Here is a 23440-nt window from a genome sequence, read left to right on the forward strand (position 1 = left end):
GGCGATGGAGATGCCATTGATCCGCCATAACATGACCGAGTTCTGTCTAGAAGAAACGTTTGCGCATCGCACAGGGGAAGAGGTTCTAGTTTTCCCGAAGCAAACGGAAATTACCGAGGCCTTGCGAATGATCACCTTTGAAACAACGTCGCTGATTGCACAACTAAATCTGATTGCAACCAATCACGAATCCTGAACACTCGCACCATGAAAGGGCCGGATTAGAACAGAGGTTCGTAGGAAGGTATGACAAGTAACCTCTGTGGGAAGAGAACGTAAGGCACCACGGGTGTCCTGAGAATACTTCTCCAGTCACTGGGCTTGTCGTAACATTGATCAGATGGTCGTGCTCGGTGATCTGGTTGTCTGAGTGCCAATTTATAACGCACACTCTAAATTAAATTCAGGCCATTTTGATGAAGCTCAAATATTGCTGACCGTGGCTTTGAATTGACAAGGTATTACGGTAAGAACATTTTGATATGGTGTCACCGGATTAGTTAAAGCTCCATTTGAATGGCAAAAAGGGGTGCCTTAAGAATAGGCGTTTAACTTGGATGAACTGTAACAGTTAATGTGATTTCGCCCAAAGTACCCCTGCTATATTCCAGATGTGTTGACCCAGAACAGACGGGGAATAGGGTAGTCAGCGTTGGAAGCGTTCTCTCATTACGATGTCGATTGTGCTAAAGAAACATAAAATCCTTACTTACTCATGAAGCCCAATGCCTGAAATATGATTCAGTTCACAGATCTGCAGGTTGATCCAAGTTTAGCATCAGCTATATACGGTAGTTTTGCCTCTCTATCGTCCTTTGACAGGATCCCTGCCTAATCAGCAACGAGACCAACTATGAACCGTATGAGAGGATGAAGGCGGCCCGGGCGAACATCAAGTGGCCTTCGGATTACACCGCCCCAGATGACATGAAGGATGAAACAAACGCCGTGCTTGGATACGTATGTTCTTGATGATGATAAATGGCTATGTTTAAGGGTTACAAGAATACAATATTTTTTATAAAGGTAATGATTATATAACTGATGTTGGTAATATTAACGTAATGCATTATAGCAATGAAAATGTTCAAATCAGTAACTAGTTTTCTGAAAGAGTTAGAATTTCAGTTTTAGCTGTAAAAAGTTGTAAACGTATCTATTAGGTGTTAGAAACTTGCCTGACTGACTCAATATATATCATGAAATGTACACGTGTTACCTTAGAAACAAACATACTGTCACTTTTTCAGGTATGGCCGAAGGGCAAGGTTGTGTTTCCGGATTTTTTCAAGAATGTCACAAGCGAAATTTGGTCTGACCTTATTGTTAGCCATCATAGCAGACTCGTCTTTGATGGCCTCTGGATTGTAAGTCCATCGCACACTGTATACGCACATACATATGTGAATGCGTGCGCGCGCGCGTGTGTGTGTCAATGTTTGCATGTCTTTTTGATGGAAGTGGGTTGGCATTTATATTAACATAATTTGTTCCATAAAACTGAGACAACAATATTTCCGATCGATTGAACTGATCTGCGAATTGAACTGACACCATTATTTACTTTTTCGTTGATTTTTCTTTAATCCTTTATTGTCATTTTGGCTTATAATGAACTATCTTCGTTTATGTTTCAGGACATGAACGAACCTGCCAACTTTGGAACGAATGAAGAGCGCCCCTTCAACTGGCCAGAAGACGCAAGGCCCTACTGGAGCCTGAAATGTCCCCCAAACAAATATGAGGACCCACCCTACAGAACACGTAAGAACATTTACAAGAATTTTCGAACATATGTAAACTGGAGCTGACATGGAAATTCGCTATTAAACAGACAAGAACGACTTCTACGTCCACGTCACACTTACGTCAGGTCTGATGGACTCACATGAGACTTTGTAGCAGTTTAGACAGTATCAACTTCTGGAAACCCTCAACCAACATGCAGTCATTTATTAAGAGTCTGTCTACCCAAATGCGCGTTAAATCTCTGATATAATCATCGCAAAATGACATTCTAATTAGCATTTGACACCGATTTCAAGTGTAAAGATATGGGAACACCCGGTGTTGCCACGAGGGGAGCATGTCCGGGTGCCTGAGATCGTGTTATTTGCCCACCAGTTCCGTTACATCATGTAATGTATCCACACAGGTGCTGCCTATGGCCATGACGGCAGCGGGAAGAAGGCCCGCTTGTCTGACAAGACCACCTGCCTGTCTACTGTACAGGGGGAGTCGGACCAGTACCGGCACTACGATGTACACAGTCTGTATGGGTGGAGCCAGACCCAGCCTACACTCAGGTGTGTGTGTGTGTGTGTGTGTGTGGTGTGTGGGGGACCTACAAGACGATATAGAAGCGTTTTATCTTTGACAATCGTAACCAGTATATCTTTCAGCTAAGTACAATTGATTAAACACTCATTTTTAGGAACTAGTGACTTTAAACTTCGTCCTTTTCTTAACGAAATAATTTGTTTATATCATTATTTATTTGTTTGTGTACTTTGATTTTAAAAGATTTGTTCCTTGATTGTTTAACGCTGCTCTCAGCAATATTTCAGCTACAGTCCGTTTGAGTCAGAAACGGACCTATGAATTGCAAATTTTATCATTGTACAAAATTGCCACATAAATATAAATAGTACACATGTTTATCATTTACTAATACCCAACAGCTTTCTTATATTTGAAAATTGTCCGGAATCCACCAAAAAAGTTCTTTAAGAAACTATCATTAAAATTTTGACACAGTTCACTATTTGTTACGAGGGAGGAGTGCAGAGAAAGGGACAGCCAGGTGTGCGAGAAAGGATGGAGACGGCACAGCACAGGCTAATGAATCAATAACTTGGTGGGCACTTGTGCACGTGCTTCTCTAACACCTGGCTGTCCCTTTCTCTGCGAGGCGATCCCGTTAGTCGCCTCTTAAGACAAACATGGGCTGCTGAAGATCAATTCTAACCAGGATCATCACCTGACAGACTTGTTTAATAATTCTATCCTTGATATCTTCAATGTGTCGCAACACACTAAAATGTATTTCTGATGTTACATCGTAGTTGTATTTATCCAAGAAGGAACTTCAGGCACTGAACCAATATGGGAATCGAACCCATATTTTCAGAATGGTGAACCAACGCTTTTGCTATTGGTCTGCCACGTCGCCCTTCGTTAACTGATATAACATTACATGGTTCAATGTGCTTGTTGTGTCCAGGGCTCTCCAGAAAGCTACAGGAAAGCGTGGCATCGTCATCTCACGGTCAACGTTCCCGGGCAGTGGCAAGGACGCTGGACATTGGCTAGGGGATAACAAGAGTGATTGGGAAGACATGAGGTTATCCATCATAGGTGTGTAAAAATATATATTCATCAAAACATATTTCATGACAGACAATATCATTAATGAATGTGTGGTTGATATGTTTATCTTGGCTTGGCAAGGACAATTCTGAATCCCAAGAAATTAGCATCGTTGAAATTAGTACATGCCAATGTACGTTTGTTGGATATTTGGTCGTTCTTGTATGCTGCACTCAGTAATATTCCAGAAAATACTAGTCTGTGAATAATCGAGTCTGGAGTAGACAATCCAGTGATTGACTGCATGCTGGTAGATGACAACATTTTAATGTCTTAACACTGTGCAGTGATCTTTCCTAACAGAGATTTCACGATGCTGGCTAGCTATTTTTGAAACCCTACGAACTTCTTAAGCTCATTCTTAACACATTAGCTACGATCAAAGTTACGAATTCTTAGGGCTACGAACGCTTCGTGAATAAGGGCCCAGGCTAGCTATTCTCGAAACGTTCGTAGGCCTGCGAACTTCTTAAGCCCATTCTTAACACATTGGCTACGATCAAAGTAAAGAATTCTCAGGGCTACGAACGTTTTGAGAATAAGGGCCCTAGATCGTTATATTCATCACATCAGGATCCCAATCCACAAAACCTTCGTAACGTTACGACCTTTCGTAACTATATAGTTTATAATAGGCTTACGAATGTCGTAACGCTACGACCCCTTTGTGGATCGGGACCTGATAAGTTACGAGGGTGACAGGACACCTAAACCTAGGTTATACATGTTCCAGAACGGTATTCCTGTTGAAGGAACGTTTTCACACCTTTGTGTAAAAGTGAATAACTTTATAGGTTTGCGCCGAGGACGACATATTTGCTGCAAAAAGAACCATCTAGATTATCTTGTCCTTCAATGCTTGATAAAATATTCAATCTAACTTTTCAGGAATTCTGGAGTTTAATTTGTTTGGAATACCCTACGTAAGTAATTTTTTTTTCATTTAATGCGGACACTTAAAACCAACTCTCACATTGACATACAGCCGGGTGGGGATTTGTCATGGAAGTGTAAAGCAAAATCTTAAAGGACTATTTTCAAACTGATAAATAGAAACAAAAGCCCAAAGCTAAATGGCAAGAAATATAATAAAACATATATCATGCCCTAATATCTTCGATGAATTGTGGATAATGTGTCCCGAGTGAATTAAGTGTGTGTCCCAAGCCTCGACGGTGGACGCATAATCCTTAATTCTGAGTTCCAAATAAGTTATTCTTTCAAAGAAGATATGAAATGTATGTGTTTCTTGATATGACAAAATTTCAGCTACTCTGTTGTTGGAACAAAATTACATGAATTATTAGTTTCTTCATAAACATTGCATGACGCCATCTTCTTTTATTTGTGACAATGCGCTCATATGCCCTCACGTCATGATGGTGTTCTTAGGAATACACTGGAACATTCGCAATGAACTTACCAAACAGCACACATGAAGCTAAATGACAATGCCGTATGAGACTAACAGAAATTTATTTTGCCGGTATCCTTGCCCCTAATTTATTGAAATCACGATTTCCATTCAACAAATTCACACTGTTATATGTTATACAGATCGGAGCTGATATCTGTGGCTTCTTTGACAACACTACGGCGGAGTTGTGTGGTCGATGGATGCAGCTCGGGGCGTTCTATACGTTCAGTCGCAACCACAATGGTCTCGGCTATATAGTAGGTGGCACATAGATACATACAAAAATCTTAAATATATCAAAAGGTCTTGGATGAACCTTTACATAAATAGCAATGACGCTTGAGAGAAACTGCATAAATCAAGTGTGCAGAATGGTGTTTCATAAATGGTATTCCATACATCTAGAGTTGCTAAGTTTTTATTTTTATATGTCTTACAGTGTTTATTACAATTGTTAACACTAAACATTGACTTTGTCATGTGTTGATGTTCTATCCCAAAGTGTATCCTTGTTACCAGGATCAAGATCCTGGTGCACTAGGAGATGAAGTTGCCAGTATATCCCGGGAAGCGGTGAGAACACGCTACAGTCTGTTGCCCTTCTTGTATCACTTGTTCCACTCTGCACACACAACTGGGGAGCCGGTCATCAGGTCGCTGGCCCTGGAGTAAGTAGTATCTGTGTTCCTGAAACGATCGAATGATGTTGACTGTGTATTAATTTATCGCTTTTTATAATGTAGTGTTTGAAGACGTACACATACCTCAAATTTTAAGTTCACATATATCATTAGGTATTGATGGGTTTTAAACAGTGTAGCCAGTTAATTTCTTCTTTTAAGATCAGATATATAGAATATGCCTTTCAATGTATATGGTGTGGAAATCTAAAGGTCCTTTATATTCGGTTTTCCTTATATTTAAGAAAATATTCTGGAAAATATTCTTGAATTGACTGAGTGAGCGAGTGTGAATTGTTTTGGGCCGCTTTCGTGAATATTCCAGCAACACTAGAAATGGGCTTCACAATCTGTACCAATATTGAAAATCGAACCCGGGTCTTCTAGCTCGACGAGCTAACTCTTTCACCACTAGGCTACTCCAAAGCTCCAGATATTTTCCTACTTTCATGGGATTTGTCTGTTGTTTTAGGGTTACCTTAATAGGTAAATGCGTTTATGTTAATGCTTGCTTTTCAGGTTTCCATATGAAAAGAATGTGTCCACCAACTTTGAACAGTTCCTATGGGGCGGTGGGCTACTCATATCGCCTATACTGTACGAGGTAAGTCCGGCTTAGTATATAAGGACTGCTGCTATGTATCATTAACCTCATCACTACCGGTCCAAAGGCACGTGCCATTTTCAGAAATGATGTATCTATCGTGACTTATAATTTGGAGTTTTTAAAAGAAATATTTTAATCGGAACGATATCGAGTTATAATATTTTTCGTTATTAACGATAATGCTCTCTTTTCTTTTTGACAGAATCAAACTGTCCTGAAAATGTATTTCCCAGGGGGAAGATGGTACAACTTTTACACGGTCAGTATCTATAACTATCTGAGGACATGCTACAATTATTAATAGGCCTATCTTCAAACATCCGCCAGAAGATGACACATTATCTATAATAACTGACATGATATTGTGGTTGTAACTGGGATGAGGTTTCAAGCTAGTAGAGGAAATATGGTTCAGTTATTAGAAGATGTAGTAATTAAAAGATGTAGTGGGAATATGACACAGTTATTATTCTATTAGTATTAATGTACGATCATGAAATAATAACGTTATACAACAATTGGTGTTGCCCTCGGGTATAACAATACTCTGCTGAGGAACATGTGAAACAGCAGAATGGTGATAGTCATGTACTATTCCCGACTAGTGTTGACTAGTGCATGTATATTTCAGGGGGCGGTGGGGTAGCCTAGTGGTTAAAGCGTTGGCTCGTCACGCCGAAGACCCGGGTTCGAATCCCACATGGGTACAATGTGTGAAGCCCATTTCTGGTGTCCCCCGCCGTGATGTTGCTGGAATATTGCTAAAAGCGGCGTAAAACCAAACTCAGTCAGTCAGTATATTTCAGTTGGAAGAGACCACTAGTACTGGACAGGAGCACGTGGAGATGGCGGTCAAGCCGGACACGCCAGTCCAGCTCCACATCCGTGGCGGCTATATCGTTATTACACAGGAACCTGGGAACAACACACAAAACAGGTACAGCTTTAATGAAAATAGCGTAATAAAAGAGTACTGATAATACATGAGAAGTTACTATCATATTCAGAGAATCGGTCTTGCTAATTCCATGCTTTACTAACTATGGTCCTACCTCATCCTCGATAATCTTCAGGGTATACGTTACGATCACTCTCCACTATACCCTGGATGCATCCACGGCTTGGGGTGATGAATTTATTACGTCCCTTGGCTGGCTTTTTATCCAGTCAGGTGCCTACGCTGGGAAGCTGAGCGAACCAATCACAACTCATTTTCGCTTCTTAAATTATCTAACCGTTTAAAGTTGGGAACACAATTGATGCAGAGGTACTCTGAAAGAAGTAGAAGGAGTTCTGTCATATAGTTTTTTTAAAGTTTCAGATCTGTCAATTTGTCTTTATTATTTCCCAAAAAATCTGAGTGGCACTGCGAACAAACCTTCGCGACTGCGACCGCTATCCTTGTTGACACTGGCAAGCTCGGTTGTAACGGCGGCTTAGCTGATTGGCTACGGCTACTGTGAGAATGCGGAGCCAGCCAAGGGAGGTAATAAAATCATCGCCCCAAGCCCGTGGATGCATCCAGGGTATAGTGGAGAGTGATCGTAACGTATACCCTGGAGATTATCGAGGATGGGTCCTACCTATGCGAGTGACAAACTCAGAAAATAGAGCACAATGTGTTAAGCCCATTTCTGGTGTCCCCCGCCCTGATATTGCTGGATTATTGCTAAAAGCGGCGTAAAACTAAACTCAGTCAGTCAGTCAGTCAGAAAATAGAGAATCTGCGATGGTTGGGAGGCTCTGTGCATTCTGAGAGCGAAGACAAGAACAAGTAATTCCACTCTCTTTTTAAAACCGTTTCCTGACTCCTGAGACGAGAGTACATGTTAAGGCAACTCTCTGTTAAGAGTGAGCTAAAAAATTAACGCGACATGGGCATTATTTCAGCCTTATAGCGTTGTTAAGGCTATGGTCTTGTCAACACTGGGTATTTTCAGCATTGACTGTAGACCAGTGAAGATCCGGGGTAGAATAGATCTTCAGCAACCCATTCTTGTCATAAAAAGGTGACTATGCTTGTCGTAAAAGGCGACTAACGGGATCGGGTGGTCAGGCTCGCTGACTTGGTTGACACATGTCATCGGTTCGCAATTGCGCAGATCGATGCTCATGCTGTTGATCACTGGATTGTCTGGTGCAGACTCGATTATTTACAGACCGCCGCTATATAGTTGGAATATTGCTGAGTGCGGCGTAAAACTAAACTCACTCACTCACATTTATCTGGAGCGTTTGTGTTACTTATGTTGTAAATTTCTGCACACTCAAGTCGCCAGAACCCGCTAACTCTAAAGATCGGACTCTCCCCAGTTTACACAGCGAAGGGCTGGTTGTTCTGGGATGACGGCGAATCGATCGGTGAGTACCCGCTAACAATCAGACACAGTAGAGACGCTGATGTTGACCCTGTTTCAGATATATACATAGAAGCGAGGCTAAGGCACGATTGTGTACATGAAACAATGACAACGAAAGAACATCATATATCTCGAATATACACATGCTATTGGACGTAAAAGCGAAATTAAAGCCAGGAAACTTGAAACGCATTTGGTACTACATACAACGGGTTCTTCACAAAATAGCGCTGATGTGGCTGATTCCATATTTACAATTACTTGCAAGATATTTTTTCTTGGACTCTGCACAAGCAGGTTGACAGTGGCGAATGTTTCTTATTGGTAAGAATATCTATATCTAAGAATACACCCTTCTTGTCCTATAACACTGACTATCAGCCTGTTGGTTAGTATTAAGACAACCTGGTTACATTCCTGTTACAGACACCTATGAGAATGGAAATTATTACAGTTCAACCTTCTACACGGAAAATGTGAGTACGAGAAACACACAGACAAAACACAGTATGTATGTTTCAGCTCTTGTTTAGTGTTTATTTACATTTTCCCTTTTTTCCATTTCTTTCTTTCGCATCCTTTTCTTGCATTTCTCTTCTTTATGTTGTACTTCCCTTCCCGTCTTGTTTTCTCTGCTTCATTCCACAGAGAATCCAGTTATCTCGAAATATTTGTAAGACATCTTAACTTGCTCTGTGTATTAATCATAACAGCAATGTGGTGTTAGTGGCATATCAAGTAATGCCACTATAACGCCACTCTGTTAACTGAGCAGGACATTTGCCTTAACCCAACAGTGCTACCAAATGTTGACTATAACTTGACTCGTCCATTCCTCTTTTATTCTGAAATAAACGCCCATAAAAATACATACATGGGCGATATATTGCGGGGATAGCACATGGACCACTTAATCCCTGTCTCAAAAAAACACATTAATCTTTAATTCATGTTCAGAGAAAGTGTTTCAACTATGCCTTGTGAAGTCTCCGAAACTGTGAATTTTCAAATTTGTATCATACATGACGACGAAAGGAAATCATGATGATGTGTTGATCCATGCTGATGACCATATACACAGTTCCATTGCTAACTTCAGAATACATTGTCTGTCGAGAATCAGATTCGAGGTGAAAGACCCATGCAGTTGACTTATGTCAGTCATATACACCTCGTAGATCATAACGAACGTAACTTCAATATTCTAATAATAATAATAATAATAATAATAGTGTATTAATAAGGCGCGTTTATCCATACACATTGCATGCTCAAAGCGCTGACATATTTCCTCTGGTCAACGAGTACAGAACACTCCATGTGGAGAATACAACCGGTCGCCTGTCAGGCGCTCAAGGTTCAAATTCAGACTACCATCGTATCATACCAGGTACCCAATTGTACTGCTGGGTGGACAGAGGCAGTTTTGAACAAACTCACTTGTTTAAGGTGAGACCACATGCGTCAAATGTGCTTCGTTGTGGGGCAGGACTGAAGTCCTAGAAACTTTCAGGAGTCAAGCTGCCAAACACAGTCACCCATCCGAGGACTGTCCGCGACCAACGTTGCTTAACTTCAACTGATTGTGACCTGAGCTCTACGCACAGGACCACACACCGCCACATCCGTCTAACACAGACTTACGATAATCGTGGTGCTAACATTGCTCATGGAACGGAACGGAAGAGAAATACAGGCCTATATTGCTTATCAGAGACGACCAAATGGCATCGATTGGTCATGCGAATAATTTGTTTGATTGCGTTTCGTAAGTTATGGACGTCGTTCATAATATCAACCATTGGTTTTCTGTCACGAATTATATTGTGTTACTGCTTACAGACATCAATATTGACCTTTGATGTTAACAGAATGTACTGGACCTGACAATCGAACACAATTCGGCCTCGGAGGTCAATGACCTCTACATAGACGACATATTTGTCCTCGGTGTGAATATCAACGTCAGCCACGTGAGATTAACATCAGAGAACAGAGACCTCAACTTTACATTTGATGCAGATAAGAAGGTAATTATATAAAGTGGTGAAATGGGGTTTAACGTCGTGCTTGAGAATATTTCGCTCATATGACGACGTGCATGCTTGTGTATGTGTGGATTCTTGTACTAGCCCAAACTTAAGCTGGTTTTATAGTGCTTGCTCACTGAGATACCATGCCACAGTTTAGAATGAAAACCCCACTCAGACACATTATACTGATTCCGAGCCGACCAGTCCTTGTTGTACCCATTAATGCCGAGCACCAGGTAGGGACCAACAAGTACCATATTTTAACATCTTTTGCTATGATGCGACCGGGGATCGAACCCGCGACCTTTCGCTCTCCGGGCGGGCGCTCTAAGTACTACACCACGGAGACGGTAAGTATGTGAAGGCATGAAGATTTGATGACACCTGTTTTGGACACAAATATATAGGTTAAGTGAAGTAAATGTCACGTTGATACAGATGTGAGGTAAGGGCGACTTTAAATTTGCAGGTCATTCAAAATACAAATTTTAGCCAATGGTGACCATACATGAAGCTTTGCATATGGTGCACATACAAATTACAAGTGATGCTACCGTGACCTCAGCTTCACAGACACAGCTTTGAGGGATAGTTTCATCAACTTCATACACATTTTGCGAGTATGGTGACCTCAACTTCACATTTGGTGCCGGTACAGATAGTGTCCTAATTAAATAAATAAAGGTAAAACCTGTTCAAATGAGCCTCTCAACGTTGTCCTGAAACATGGAGGGGGCGGTGGGGTAGCCTGATGGTTAAAGCGTTGGCTCGTCACGCCGAAGACCCGGGTTCGAATCCCCACATGGGTACAGTGTGTGAAGCCCATTTCTGGTGTCCCCCGTCGTGATGTTGCTGGAATATTGCTAAAAGCGGCGTAAAACCAAAACTCAGTCAGTCAGTCAGCTGACACATGGTGGTCACTATCACACTTTCATCGTTTAATGCATCGTGACACTGGATTGTTTCAGATTCTCAGGATCTCGGATCACCTACCCGTGAATAAACCGTTCCAGATCGTCTGGACGTGAGTATAGACTAAGTAGATAATATATTAAATAGACTTAAACAATCTCTGTTTCACAAAACAGAGTGGGAACGTTTTAGAGGTGTGTAGGATCATAATGTTGTTGTTTTTTGTTTAACGCCACCGCAATATCCTAGCTATATGACGGTAGTCTGCATATAGTTGAGTCTGGACCAGTTAATCATGTGATCAACAGCATGAGCATCGATCTACGCAACTGGGATACGATGACATGTGTCAACCGAGTCAGGCGTTAGTCGCCTCTTACTACAAACATATTGAATTGTCCCAGTTAAACATGAAAAATGCTTTCTTAAATAAGAAAAAAGACTTGAAAGGAAGTATTCATATTTTGGTAAATGAAGCATATATATCTTCATTAGAAGAAATTGAAATCAAAAGGCTTGGAAAGTGTTCCATTTCTGACGGAAGAGTATGGGGTCGTTCTGTGAAAAGAAAAGTGTTTTAGGCAGATGTTGGCATAGCTCCTAAAAAAATAAATTTATTTCTGTATTGATTTTGAGGTGGATTTGAAGTATAAAAAATATGTTTTTATGTCATATTCAGATATTTTCCACACTCATGGTATGACCTCTTCAGGGAGCAATTGAAAAAACTCTCTAAAAATGTCATAAACTTGGCTTGTTCTTTACCCACAGTCAAGAAACGGACGATTATTTCACCCGAATCGATTGCTATCCCGAGGCCTTGAGTTGGAAAATCAGCGTCACTAAAGAAGAATGCGAGAAACGAAACTGTGTCTTTGACAATTCTACACATGCTCCTATCCCAGCATGCTATTTCCACCAAGAGAATTATGGGTATTCGGTCTCTGGACCAGTTGAGCAGACGGCACTCGGTTTCCGGGTTCCTCTCACCAGACTGGGAGCCGGGCCGTTTGGAAATGATGTCCAGAATATTACGTTCAATGTGGAAATGAGAGGAAACGACGTCCTTAGATTCACGGTAGGTCATTGGGTATTTTTATATTTAAGTTTACCTTCAGAAAGAGTGGTTGCAATGTAAAGTCTATGCTTTTAGAAAACTGCCCTGGGTTGAGAACAGTTTATCTTATGCATGTTTTGCAATATCTTTGAGGGTTGTTAAGGAAAGGGGAACTTGTTTCTTAAATGCAATGATGTCGTTAGACGTGCTAGATTTGTTGACTAAATTGAACAAAAGGATTTTCACCTTTCAGATAACATTTGCTTTTGAGCATGATGCGAAAACATGTCTCAAACCCAGCCCATATGCCCCAATGAACCTACTGTATACCACGTCACCTATTTTACACTCGCTCAAATCTCAGCACCATGTAAATAGTCATGAAATTATACATTGTCGGCATCTATGTGGCTTGTAATATTTCTTCCAGTTCGATGATCCAGTCGAACAGCGTTTTACGGTTCCTCTCAACATGACCCTGCCGGAGAACAAGGGAGATAACCCAACTTACGATATGATCATAACCAATAACCATACATTCAGCTTCCAGATTGTAAGGAACAGTACAGGCATGGTTATGTAAGTATAGTGTATCATATAGACGGGGTTATGTAAGTATAGTGTATCATATAGACGGGGTTATGTAAGTATAGTGTATCATATAGACGGGGTTATGTAAGTATAGTGTATCATATAGACGGGTTATGTAAGTATAGTGTATCATATAGACGGGGTTATGTAAGTATAGTGTATCATATAGACGGGGTTATGTAAGTATAGTGTATCATATAGACAGGGTTATGGTATATGTATCATATAGACGGGTTAGGATTTATGTATAGTGTATCATATAGACGGGGTTATGTAAGTATAGTGTATCATATAGACGGGGTTATGTAAGTATAGTGTATCATATAGACGGGGTTATGTAAGTATAGTGTATCATATAGACGGGGTTATGTAAGTATAGTGTATCATATAGACGGGTTATGTAAGTATAGTGTATCATATAGACGGGGTTATGTAAGTATAGTGTATCATATAGACGGGTTATGTAAGTATAGTGTATCATATAGACGGGTTTATGTAAGTATAGTGTATCATATAGACGGGGTTATGTAAGTATAGTGTATCATATAGACGGGTTATGTAAGTATAGTGTATCATATAGACGGGGTTATGTAAGTATAGTGTATCATATAGACGGGTTATGTAAGTATAAAGTGTATCATATAGACGGGTTATATAAGTATAGTGTATCATATAGACGGGGTTATGTAAGTATAGTGTATCATATAGACGGGGTTATGTAAGTATAGTCATCATAGACGGGTTATGTAAGTATAGTGTATCATATAGACGGTTATGTAAGTATAGTGTATCATATAGACGGGTTATGTAAGTATAGTGTATCATATAGACGGGGTTATGTAAGTATAGTGTATCATATAGACGGGTTATGTAAGTATAGTGTATCATATAGACGGGTTTATGTAAGTATAGTGTATCATATAGACGGTTTATGTAAGTATAGTGTATCATATAGACGGGTTATGTAAGTATAGTGTATCATATAGACGGGTTATGTAAGTATAGACGGGTTATGTGTATCATATAGACGGGTTATGTAAGTATAGTGTATCATATAGACGGGGTTATGTAAGTATAGTGTATCATATAGACGGGTTATGTAAGTATAGTGTATCATATAGACGGGGTTATGTAAGTATAGTGTATCATATAGACGGGTTTATGTAAGTATAGTGTATCATATAGACGGGTTATGTAGTATATAGTGTATCATATAGACGGGGTTATGTAAGTATAGTGTATCATATAGACGGGTTTTATGTAAGTATAATGTGTATCATATAGACGGGTTATGTAAGTATAGTGTATCATATAGACGGGTTATGTAAGTATAGTGTATCATATAGACGGGTTATGTGGTATAGTGTATCATATAGACGGGTTATGTAAGTATAGTGTATCATATAGACGGGTTATGTAAGTATAGTGTATCATATAGACGGGTTATGTAAGTATAGTGTATAGACAGGTTATGTAAGTATAGTATCATATAGGGGTTATGTAAGTATAGTGTATCATATAGACGGGTTATGTAAGTATAGTGTATCATATAGACGGGTTATGTAAGTATAGTGTATCATATAGACGGGTTATGTAAGTATAGTGTATCATATAGACGGGTTATGTAAGTATAGTGTATCATATAGACGGGTTATGTAAGTATAGTGTATCATATAGACGGGTTATGTAAGTATAGTGTATCATATAGACGGGGTTATGTAAGTATAGTGTATCATATAGACGGGTTATGTAAGTATAGTGTATCATATAGACGGGTTATGTAAGTATAGTGTATCATATAGACGGGGTTATGTAAGTATAGTGTATCATATAGACAGGGTTATGTAAGGCCATAATAGTGTATCATATAGACGGGTTATGTAAGTATAGTGTATCATATAGACGGGTTATGTAAGTATATCATATAACGTATTATGTAAGTATAGTGTATATAGACGGGTTATGTAAGCATAGTGCATCATATAGACAGGGTTATGTAAGTATAGTGTATAGACGGGGTTATGTAAGTATATAGACTTGAGGTTATGTAAGTATAGTGTATCATATAGACGGGTTATGTAAAGTATAGTGTATCATATAGACAGGGGTTATGTAAGAGGTATAGTGTATCATATAGACAGGGTTATGTAAGTATAGTGTATCATATAGACGGGGTTATGTAAGTATAGTGTATCATATAGACGGGTTATGTAAGTATAGTGTATCATATAGACGGGTTATGTAAGTATAGTGTATCATATAGACGGGTTTATGTAAGTATAGTGTATCATATAGACGGGGTTATGTAAGTATAGTGTATCATATAGACTATCATATAGACGAGGGGTTATGTAAGTATAGTGTATCATATAGACGGGGTTATGTATGTAAGTATGTAAGTATAGTGTATCATATAGACGGGGTTATGTAAGTATAGTGTATCATATAGACGGGTTTATGTAGGTATAGTGTATCATATAGACGGGGTTTTGTAAGTATAGTGTATCATATAGACGGGCGTGTTTCTATAGGACACTGATATACTTTCTGAACTTGAGAAGTGTAAATCTGCTTCAAGAAGCTAAGCCTGCCATTTAGAAAGTGGTCAAATGTAGCATAAGAAGGTGAGGTGAGGTGAAATTGGGTTTAACGTCGTGCTTGAGAATATTTCGCTCATATGACGACGTGCATGCTTGTGTATGTGTATGTGCGGCTGCTTGTACTAGCCCAGACTTCAGCTGGTTTTATAATGCTAGCCGCAGTGAAGCATGAATACCCCACTCAGACCCATTATAGTGACTCCGAGCCGACCAGTCTTTGTTGTACCCATTAATGCCGAGCGCCAGGCACCTCAAGTACCAAATTTTAACGGCTTTTGGTATGACGCGGTCGGGGATCGAACACCCGACCTTCCGCTTTCCGGGCGGACGCTCTAACCACTACACCACGGAAGCGGTCCTAGTAGCATAAGAAAGTGTAATCTCAAATATAACATATGTGACTGGTTCCTTCCCTCATATTCCGTCCTTTTGATTGATTGCTATGTGACCCTTGGAAACGTGACTTCAACACCTTGTCACAGATGACGTAAGCCATTGTTCCATGTCACAACTTTCATTCGGGAAACTCACATGTAGTTAACTTTTGTAAAAGAAGCATGTGAGTGATAAACAGTTGAAATAAATAGACCAGCGATAAACTACTGATAGTCTTCTTCCGTGAATTGACATTACTTTCAGAAATTATTACAAACCAAAATAACACAGACCGGGACTTACAGGACGCGAATTCCTGCGTCCTATACACATAAACATTGACGCTGGATGCAACGAAATTTATGAACACAACCACAGGGACGCAGAAAAAGTCCAAATACTTTTTGTAAAAATTCCAATCAGGTAACAATAAGTTATCACTGAGTTTGCTACGAGCTGGGTTATGGTGTTTTTTGCAATTTAATTACTGTAACAATGTGATGATCACGATACACAATACAATAACAGAATTAATAATAATATTAAAGTGTTTGGGATTTGTTGTCCAGGACTCCTGAAAATTAAGAGTATGAGTCCCAGGGACCCTCAAATACAGGACTCAAGGTAAATCCCTGCACACAGATGATTCTTAATTTTTCTCATCGACGTGATCAGTAGTCAAATAGTAACATACCTCCATGCTTTAGTTAAACAAGAATCAAATGTACAGTGTATTTTATGCCTACATCAACAGTTGGGACACTGGTGTTGGGGGTTTGACGTTTGACGACCAGTTCCTCCAGATCTCGACCCGCCTCCCGTCTCCAAACGTGTACGGCTTCGGGGAGAACCTGCACGCTTCCTTCAGACACAACAGCTGGTACAAGACTTGGCCAATGTTCTCACGGGACCAGCCCACCGTCAACGCCTGGGGGGTAGGGAACCAATGTAACATGTCCACTCCATAGGTTCTTGAAACGCTTAGTTTTTTTTGTCTTGCCATTCTTATCAGTCATGTGTTACGGCAACCGTCAAAGCTTAGGGTGTAGTGCCACCACCATTTAGGGTGGTGGACGTTTACTGCAGAGCACAATATAACCATTCTTTCTTCATATCTTTTACTTAAAAAATGTCAGTGTTTGGACCAATGATCTACTTAGAGCATGGCAATTTTTGTATTTGTTATAGTGCATATGTATAATGCGCACATATCCACGCTCGTAAACATGCTCTTGGCGCTAACACAACATTACACGGATAACCCAAACTGCCTGTTAGGCGGGTACCCATTTTCTGCTGGGTGAACAGTGGCAAGTTTGAACAAACTCACTTGTGTAAGGTGAGACCGTATGTGCTTCGTTGTGGGGCAGGAATAAAGTCCTAGAAAGTCTCAGGGGCCAAGCTGAAACACGGTCACCCATCCAAGGACTGTCCGCGACCAACGTTGCTTAACTTCAACTGATTCGTGACCTGGACTCTATGCACAGGACCCCACACCACCAGTTAGTTCTGACAATTGTTGTCTATGTGGTTTATGTTTCGGTGATTTCTTGAGGATTGAAGGGTCCGGACCACCAAATGACATGTCAGCTTTGTTGGGTTTGTTTTCGATTATAATGCAACTCTCGAAACTTTCTAATTCTCTAAACATTCCTCACAGACTGTTCAGTCTGACACATGTCAGCATCCGGACGTTTAACAGTGGAAGAAATGAAAGTGCAATATTAGCTGAGAGCGTGTTCCTATCATAAATTCATATATTTGAATAAAGATTATATTTTTATTAATACTATGAACTACATTCGGAACCACTGAAGTCTGTAATTGCATTATCATAAAACACTTTTCCTATAACGAGTAAGTGAACGAACCCAAAAGATTTAAAGCCATGTGTGTCCATGTTCAGCATCGGAAAACATCTGACTCAATGTTCTAGGAACCTTAAGTAAACGTTTGAGTGAGGTGGTGAAGAGTCGATGTGAAGTAACATACTAAATCAGATCTTGCACTGTAACCCCATCAGCATATTAATGGGATCCTTTTTGCAAGTTGCTGGATTGGTGTGTTGCATGTCCATTACATTATAACGCGTTTCAAGCCCAGCTGGTTGTATTGTACATAGATAATACTAAACGATGCCCCGTGTAATACCATATTTATGAAACTCGTGAATGGTATTGATATCTAACTCGCTTTCGCGCGTTATATGGTATTACACGGGACGGTATTTCACGCTCATAAATATGGTATTACGCGGGACATAGTTTAGTATTGTATTTATTACTCACCCAACATTAGCAAAATAATATCGAGGAAAGTACTTCTTTCCTAAGAATTCAACGAGTGCGATGACTCTCAGCTTTCCGCAAGTCGAGCCAGGTCTAAAACTATTGTGACAGAGGTATTAGCATTGTGACGTCATAACTGTAAACCAGTTTTACGTCATACGTGCGGCACCACGTGATGTTATTACACAATGTGTAATAACATTGTAAAATTATTAAAAGTGATATCTTCAATGTGTGAGTTATAAATACGTTTATAAGGTTGGCGATTTAACAGGATGAGGTTATGTTTTACCTTCATATGATATCAACTGACTAAATCTATAGATGAAACGATCTTTGATAATGTCATCATCTTGATCCAGACTTACAATAACCACTACGGCGTCCACCCCTACTACATGTGTGTGGAGGAAGACGGTAACTCTCACGGCGTTCTCCTCCTCAACAGCAATGCACAAGGTCTGTAGATATAACTGATGTAGAATACGAGATCAATTACACCATCTATGGTCCATTGTTGACTGCACAGATTCATCCTGGTCAGCACAAAACTATTTTGTACAAGGAAAACCTTTTCAATCATCAGTTTAAAAGGATTTCAAATTGTATATTTATCAAAACTCAATGTACACACCTTCACTCAGATACTGGTTGTTGGGCAAAGATCAATGATGAAGTATAGTCAAGGAATCTTCCGTTTTCAACTCATCACAAGACATATTACTTGTGTAAGGATTGTCAAATGTTAATTCAAAACAGCGCTGTTCGCAGTTCGTAGTTATTTGTCATAATTCTTTTTTTTTCAAAGCTATATCGTAAATGTAGTCGATGTCAAATTTGAGAGTGGCAGCGTGTGAGTGTGTCCTATCGTTCCGCACGATAATCACTCATTCACCGGGGTTGGGGGGTGGGGGGGATTTGGTCTGGGGGTTGTGTTATAGTACTCGCTTGGACTATACCCTAGTGTGACTCACCAGATGTTATAAGTACAGTTGTGTTTAAGTTGAAACTGTTATCGCCTGCCTTAGTATTATTTACAAAAAATGGATTCGGTGGTCACGGAATCCCGTTTACTGATGATGGACATCAATGATGGTTGTTCCCAGACTATACCTTCTCTCCGATGCCCATGCTGACCTACCGCACTACTGGCGGCATCCTGGACTTCTATGTGTTCCTTGGACCAACCCCCGACCTGGTCACCAGTCAATATACAACGGTATACTCATCATAAAAATATACTCTTAAAAAGTAACACTTTTGTCTGGTACACGTCTGTAAATGAAGCAATGCCCAGATTCATAGTCTGTGAAAACACAGGCAAGAGGAAGTTAATAGTATAGGACATGATGATCAACGCATATTTTGAGAATCTGACTGTCAGTGATAACTAAAAGCCAGTTCAAAGTCCGTCAAAGATAGTTTATATGGAACCTACCCGGCTATAGTTATTAGGCTCGTTGACAAAGACGTATAGAAATATTCGAACATTTTTAGTCATGTGTTATTTTACCACAGCTTGTTACTTCTATTTGAGTGACCGGGGATCATACAGTGCAAAAAATCAAATACAAAATTATTCGTTTCATCTGATAGAAATATTTTTTTTAGAAAAACCACGACACTAAATCTTGACCCAGTCCATTCACCCTCCTATGTATTTGTGTAGGCTATAGGACGCCCCTTCATTCCTCCGTACTGGGCGCTAGGATTCCAGCTATGTCGCTATGGATACAACCACATCCAGAACCTGAAGGATGTTGTCCAGCGAACTCGGGATGCTGGCATTCCACATGTAAGTGTTAATGGTACAAAGAGAGTCTCGGGAAATATGTGACCATGTGATTCGTCACACGCTGTTGTTGCTTTTTAAGTGTACCAGCAACTGATTTGAAAAGAAGCTGAAATCCACTATTTTATCCTGTTATCTTCATCTGACATCTGACACTGCTTCTTCTGATGCTACAGTCTACACAAGGATATCATGTTTCCTACCGTGGAGAAGTATTGAAAGGTTCGGGGCCGATTTCATTTAATTGATTGAACTAAATCTTAGATCTTTCAAAGGTATACCTAATATAATGACGTAATACTTGTATGACTAGAAACCACACTGACTGTATTTGGTGTGAACATTCTACCAGGAAAATCTCATCTTGAGTGGAAGATGATTGGCAACACTGATACGCTATCACCCATCTATAACTTTACATGCTAGTGAGATTGTGTCCTTTGTGTTTGTTAGGATGTGCAATACGCTGACATTGACCACATGGATGAAAGGAAAGACTTCACCGTCGACCACGCCAATTTTCCTGGTCTCGGTGAATATTTCCAGGAACTACAGAAAGATGGCATGAAGACCATCATCATTCTGGTGAGGCATTCTCAGATAAAATAGACAATATTTCCTTAATGAGACTATAATTATATCGCATACTTTGAAATAAGTAACGGACTATCATTGAGGATAGTTTTGTGAATACAGTATCGCATGTTATTTTAAGCTGATCAACATATTGTTGAAATTGTGTCGAATAAAATCGTTTGACGTCATTTACAATGTGTGCCGTCATTTCACTTTTTTACCACGCCACGTTGCTGTGAACGGCTTTGGTGTAAACTATTATACCAGTATTTATAATAATAAATAATCCTCTGTGGTAATTACTGACACCCTTATAGTTTCTATTCTGGATAATAATTATAATGAAAATGATCTAAACTATCTAGAGAATACATTATTCCAGGATCCTGCTCTGATCTCCAACGTGACTGGCTACGAACCTTACGAACTCATGAAGGCAGTCCGGGGCAATATCATGTGGCCTAACTCCTCCAGCTCCATCCCAGAGGGAAGTCAGGATACGGATGGGGCAGTACTTGGATACGTGAGTGTTTCCCCGATTGCCCAAGTTGATATTGTTGATATTGGCTGTGATGTCCTATATTGGTTCAAGTGTTTTAAGCATCGATACTTTACTTAAGTAAAATGTTCATTATTTATAGGATTATATTTTTAATGGTCATGACTGACAGACTGAGTTTAGTTTTACGCCGCTTTTAGCAATATTCCAGCAACATCACGGCGGGGGACACCAGAAATGGGCTTTACACACTGTACCCATGTGGGGATTCGAACCCGGGTCTTCGGCGTGACGAGCCAACGCTTTAACCACTAGGCTACCCCACCGCCCCTAATGGTCATGAATAAACATTAGGACGTGTTTTAACGAATGGTAGTTCTATGTCCAACAGGTTAATTAATGAACCTGACCATTGTGTCAACCTATATTATTACATGCATCTATAAGGTTTCTATTTTGAAGTGGGGCGGTGGGGTAGCCTAGTGGTTAAAGCGTTCGCCCGTCACGCCGAAGACCTGGGTTCGATTCCCCACATGGGTACAATGGTGTCCCCCGGCGTGATATTGCTGGAATATTGCTAAAAGCGGCGTAAAACTAAACTCACTCACTCCTATTTGAAGTAAGCAGTCCATCTGATTTATTCATCAGTTTGCTGCTCCTATTACAAGTCTTCCTACAGACGCCCGCTCAATTGTATTTATTCACAGGTGTGGCCGAAGGGCAAGACTGTGTTTCCAGACTTCTTCAAGCCAGAGACTAACCGAGTGTGGAGAGAGTTGATAGTAAAGCACCACAACGAGGTGCCATTTGATGGGATGTGGATAGTAAGTACTAGTGGCGGTCCGATTAATAATCGAAGATTGGTCGCAGTGACTAAACGACCAAGCAATCGAACATGTTTTCTCATAATCGAACGCAACCAATCTTGGAACACTTGTTTGCATCAACAATATTTTTCACAAGGTTGCTTTTGTCTGTGTCATTAAATTTACATTTCATAAGCACAACAAGCTCGTTCCAAGTCATGATTGAATTTATCTTAAAGAATCCAGGAAATCTGTGTTCCTAACATACTAATAATCCTTTAAATATGCAAAATTTGTAAATGGATTTTGTTTAATTTGCTAAAAACACCAAATTACTACATGTTTTTTCTTTATTTTTTACAAAGACAACAGGAACATTTGATAAATGACGCTAACCAATTATTTTCGATGATTGATCGGTTGTAATGTACCAATCATCAATTATGAGATTTAACCAATTCCCAACACTAGTAAGTACAAGGACTGATCGGCTCGGAGTCAGTGTGTGTCTGAGTGGGTAAAACTGTTAAACTGGGGCAAGGTATCACAGCGGGTTAGCATTGTGCTGTCAGCGGAGGTCTGGTATGGAACATGCAGACAAACCCGTGGGGGGTTCCGGAATAACTAAAGGTCCTCAGCTTGTGGTGATAGGTGACTTACGGAATGGTCAGGGTTTTTTGTCGCATTTATTACAAAGAATATATGGGTATTTCGTACCTTGGAAGCCCTACTGCTGATTTTTCACATGAAGTTTGCAGTGAAATCTAGCAAACTTGGAATTGTTTGTACACACGTTCAAGTTACCCGTTACAACCCTTTCTGTAACAGGACATGAACGAGCCCGCTAACTTCGGCACAAACGAGGAGAGGCCCTTCAACTGGCCGGAGAAGGACCAACCATACTGGAGCCTCAAGTGTACCAACAACAAATATGACGATCCTCCATATGTTACACGTGAGATTCTATTGATAGTTCGGTAGCGTCAAGTTGTAGCCACATTTGTGTTATACTGTTAATAATAAGTAAAATATCATGTTAAAGAGAAGTAAACGTAAGGTTGCGTCAAGGTTGTGTCTTCAGTAGTGTTACATTTCGATTATAACTGACTGACTGACTGAATTTGGTTTTACGCCGCTTTTGGCAATATTCCAGCAACATCACGGCGGGGGACACCAGAAATGGGCCTCACAAATTGTACCCATGTGGGGATTCGAACCCGGGTCTTCGGCGTGACGAGCCAACGCTTTAACCACTGGGCTACCCCACCGCCCCATTTCGATTATAAACAAACGTGTAATATTATACTGAAATGAAGTAAACGTATGTTTGTTTATATTGCTTGCTACAAATCGATGTTTCATCACACGTTTTCACTATTTTCCTTGTGATTGTAAAATGGTTTTTAAGCGTCCCCTCCCATCAATATAATTTAGTTCCAAACAAAGTGAGTGAGTGAGTTTAGTTGTACGCCGCTTTT

The 23440-nt window shown here is 40.0% G+C and overlaps 1 protein-coding gene across 1 annotated transcript in view; it reads left to right on the top strand.

Annotated features, from left to right (window-relative positions):
- LOC124254995 (sucrase-isomaltase, intestinal-like) overlaps window positions 1–23440 on the top strand; it is a 63706-nt gene that overhangs the window by 13246 nt on the left and 27020 nt on the right. Inside the window, 25 exon segments of the mRNA XM_046688836.1 lie at window positions 823–960; window positions 1251–1367; window positions 1638–1764; window positions 2156–2306; window positions 3224–3357; window positions 4258–4292; window positions 4927–5043; window positions 5306–5454; window positions 5986–6070; window positions 6276–6332; window positions 6880–7010; window positions 8346–8434; window positions 8860–8909; window positions 10305–10463; window positions 11435–11490; window positions 12150–12456; window positions 12866–13014; window positions 16756–16936; window positions 18652–18748; window positions 19396–19508; window positions 19959–20084; window positions 20535–20666; window positions 21040–21180; window positions 21864–21980; window positions 22791–22917. Of these exon segments, the coding sequence (XP_046544792.1) occupies window positions 823–960; window positions 1251–1367; window positions 1638–1764; window positions 2156–2306; window positions 3224–3357; window positions 4258–4292; window positions 4927–5043; window positions 5306–5454; window positions 5986–6070; window positions 6276–6332; window positions 6880–7010; window positions 8346–8434; window positions 8860–8909; window positions 10305–10463; window positions 11435–11490; window positions 12150–12456; window positions 12866–13014; window positions 16756–16936; window positions 18652–18748; window positions 19396–19508; window positions 19959–20084; window positions 20535–20666; window positions 21040–21180; window positions 21864–21980; window positions 22791–22917 (3085 nt within the window).

This window comes from Haliotis rubra, unplaced genomic scaffold (assembly GCF_003918875.1).
Source record: "Haliotis rubra isolate DU_JTF1 unplaced genomic scaffold, ASM391887v1 Scf59, whole genome shotgun sequence".
In the NCBI taxonomy this organism is placed as follows: domain Eukaryota; kingdom Metazoa; phylum Mollusca; class Gastropoda; order Lepetellida; family Haliotidae; genus Haliotis; species Haliotis rubra.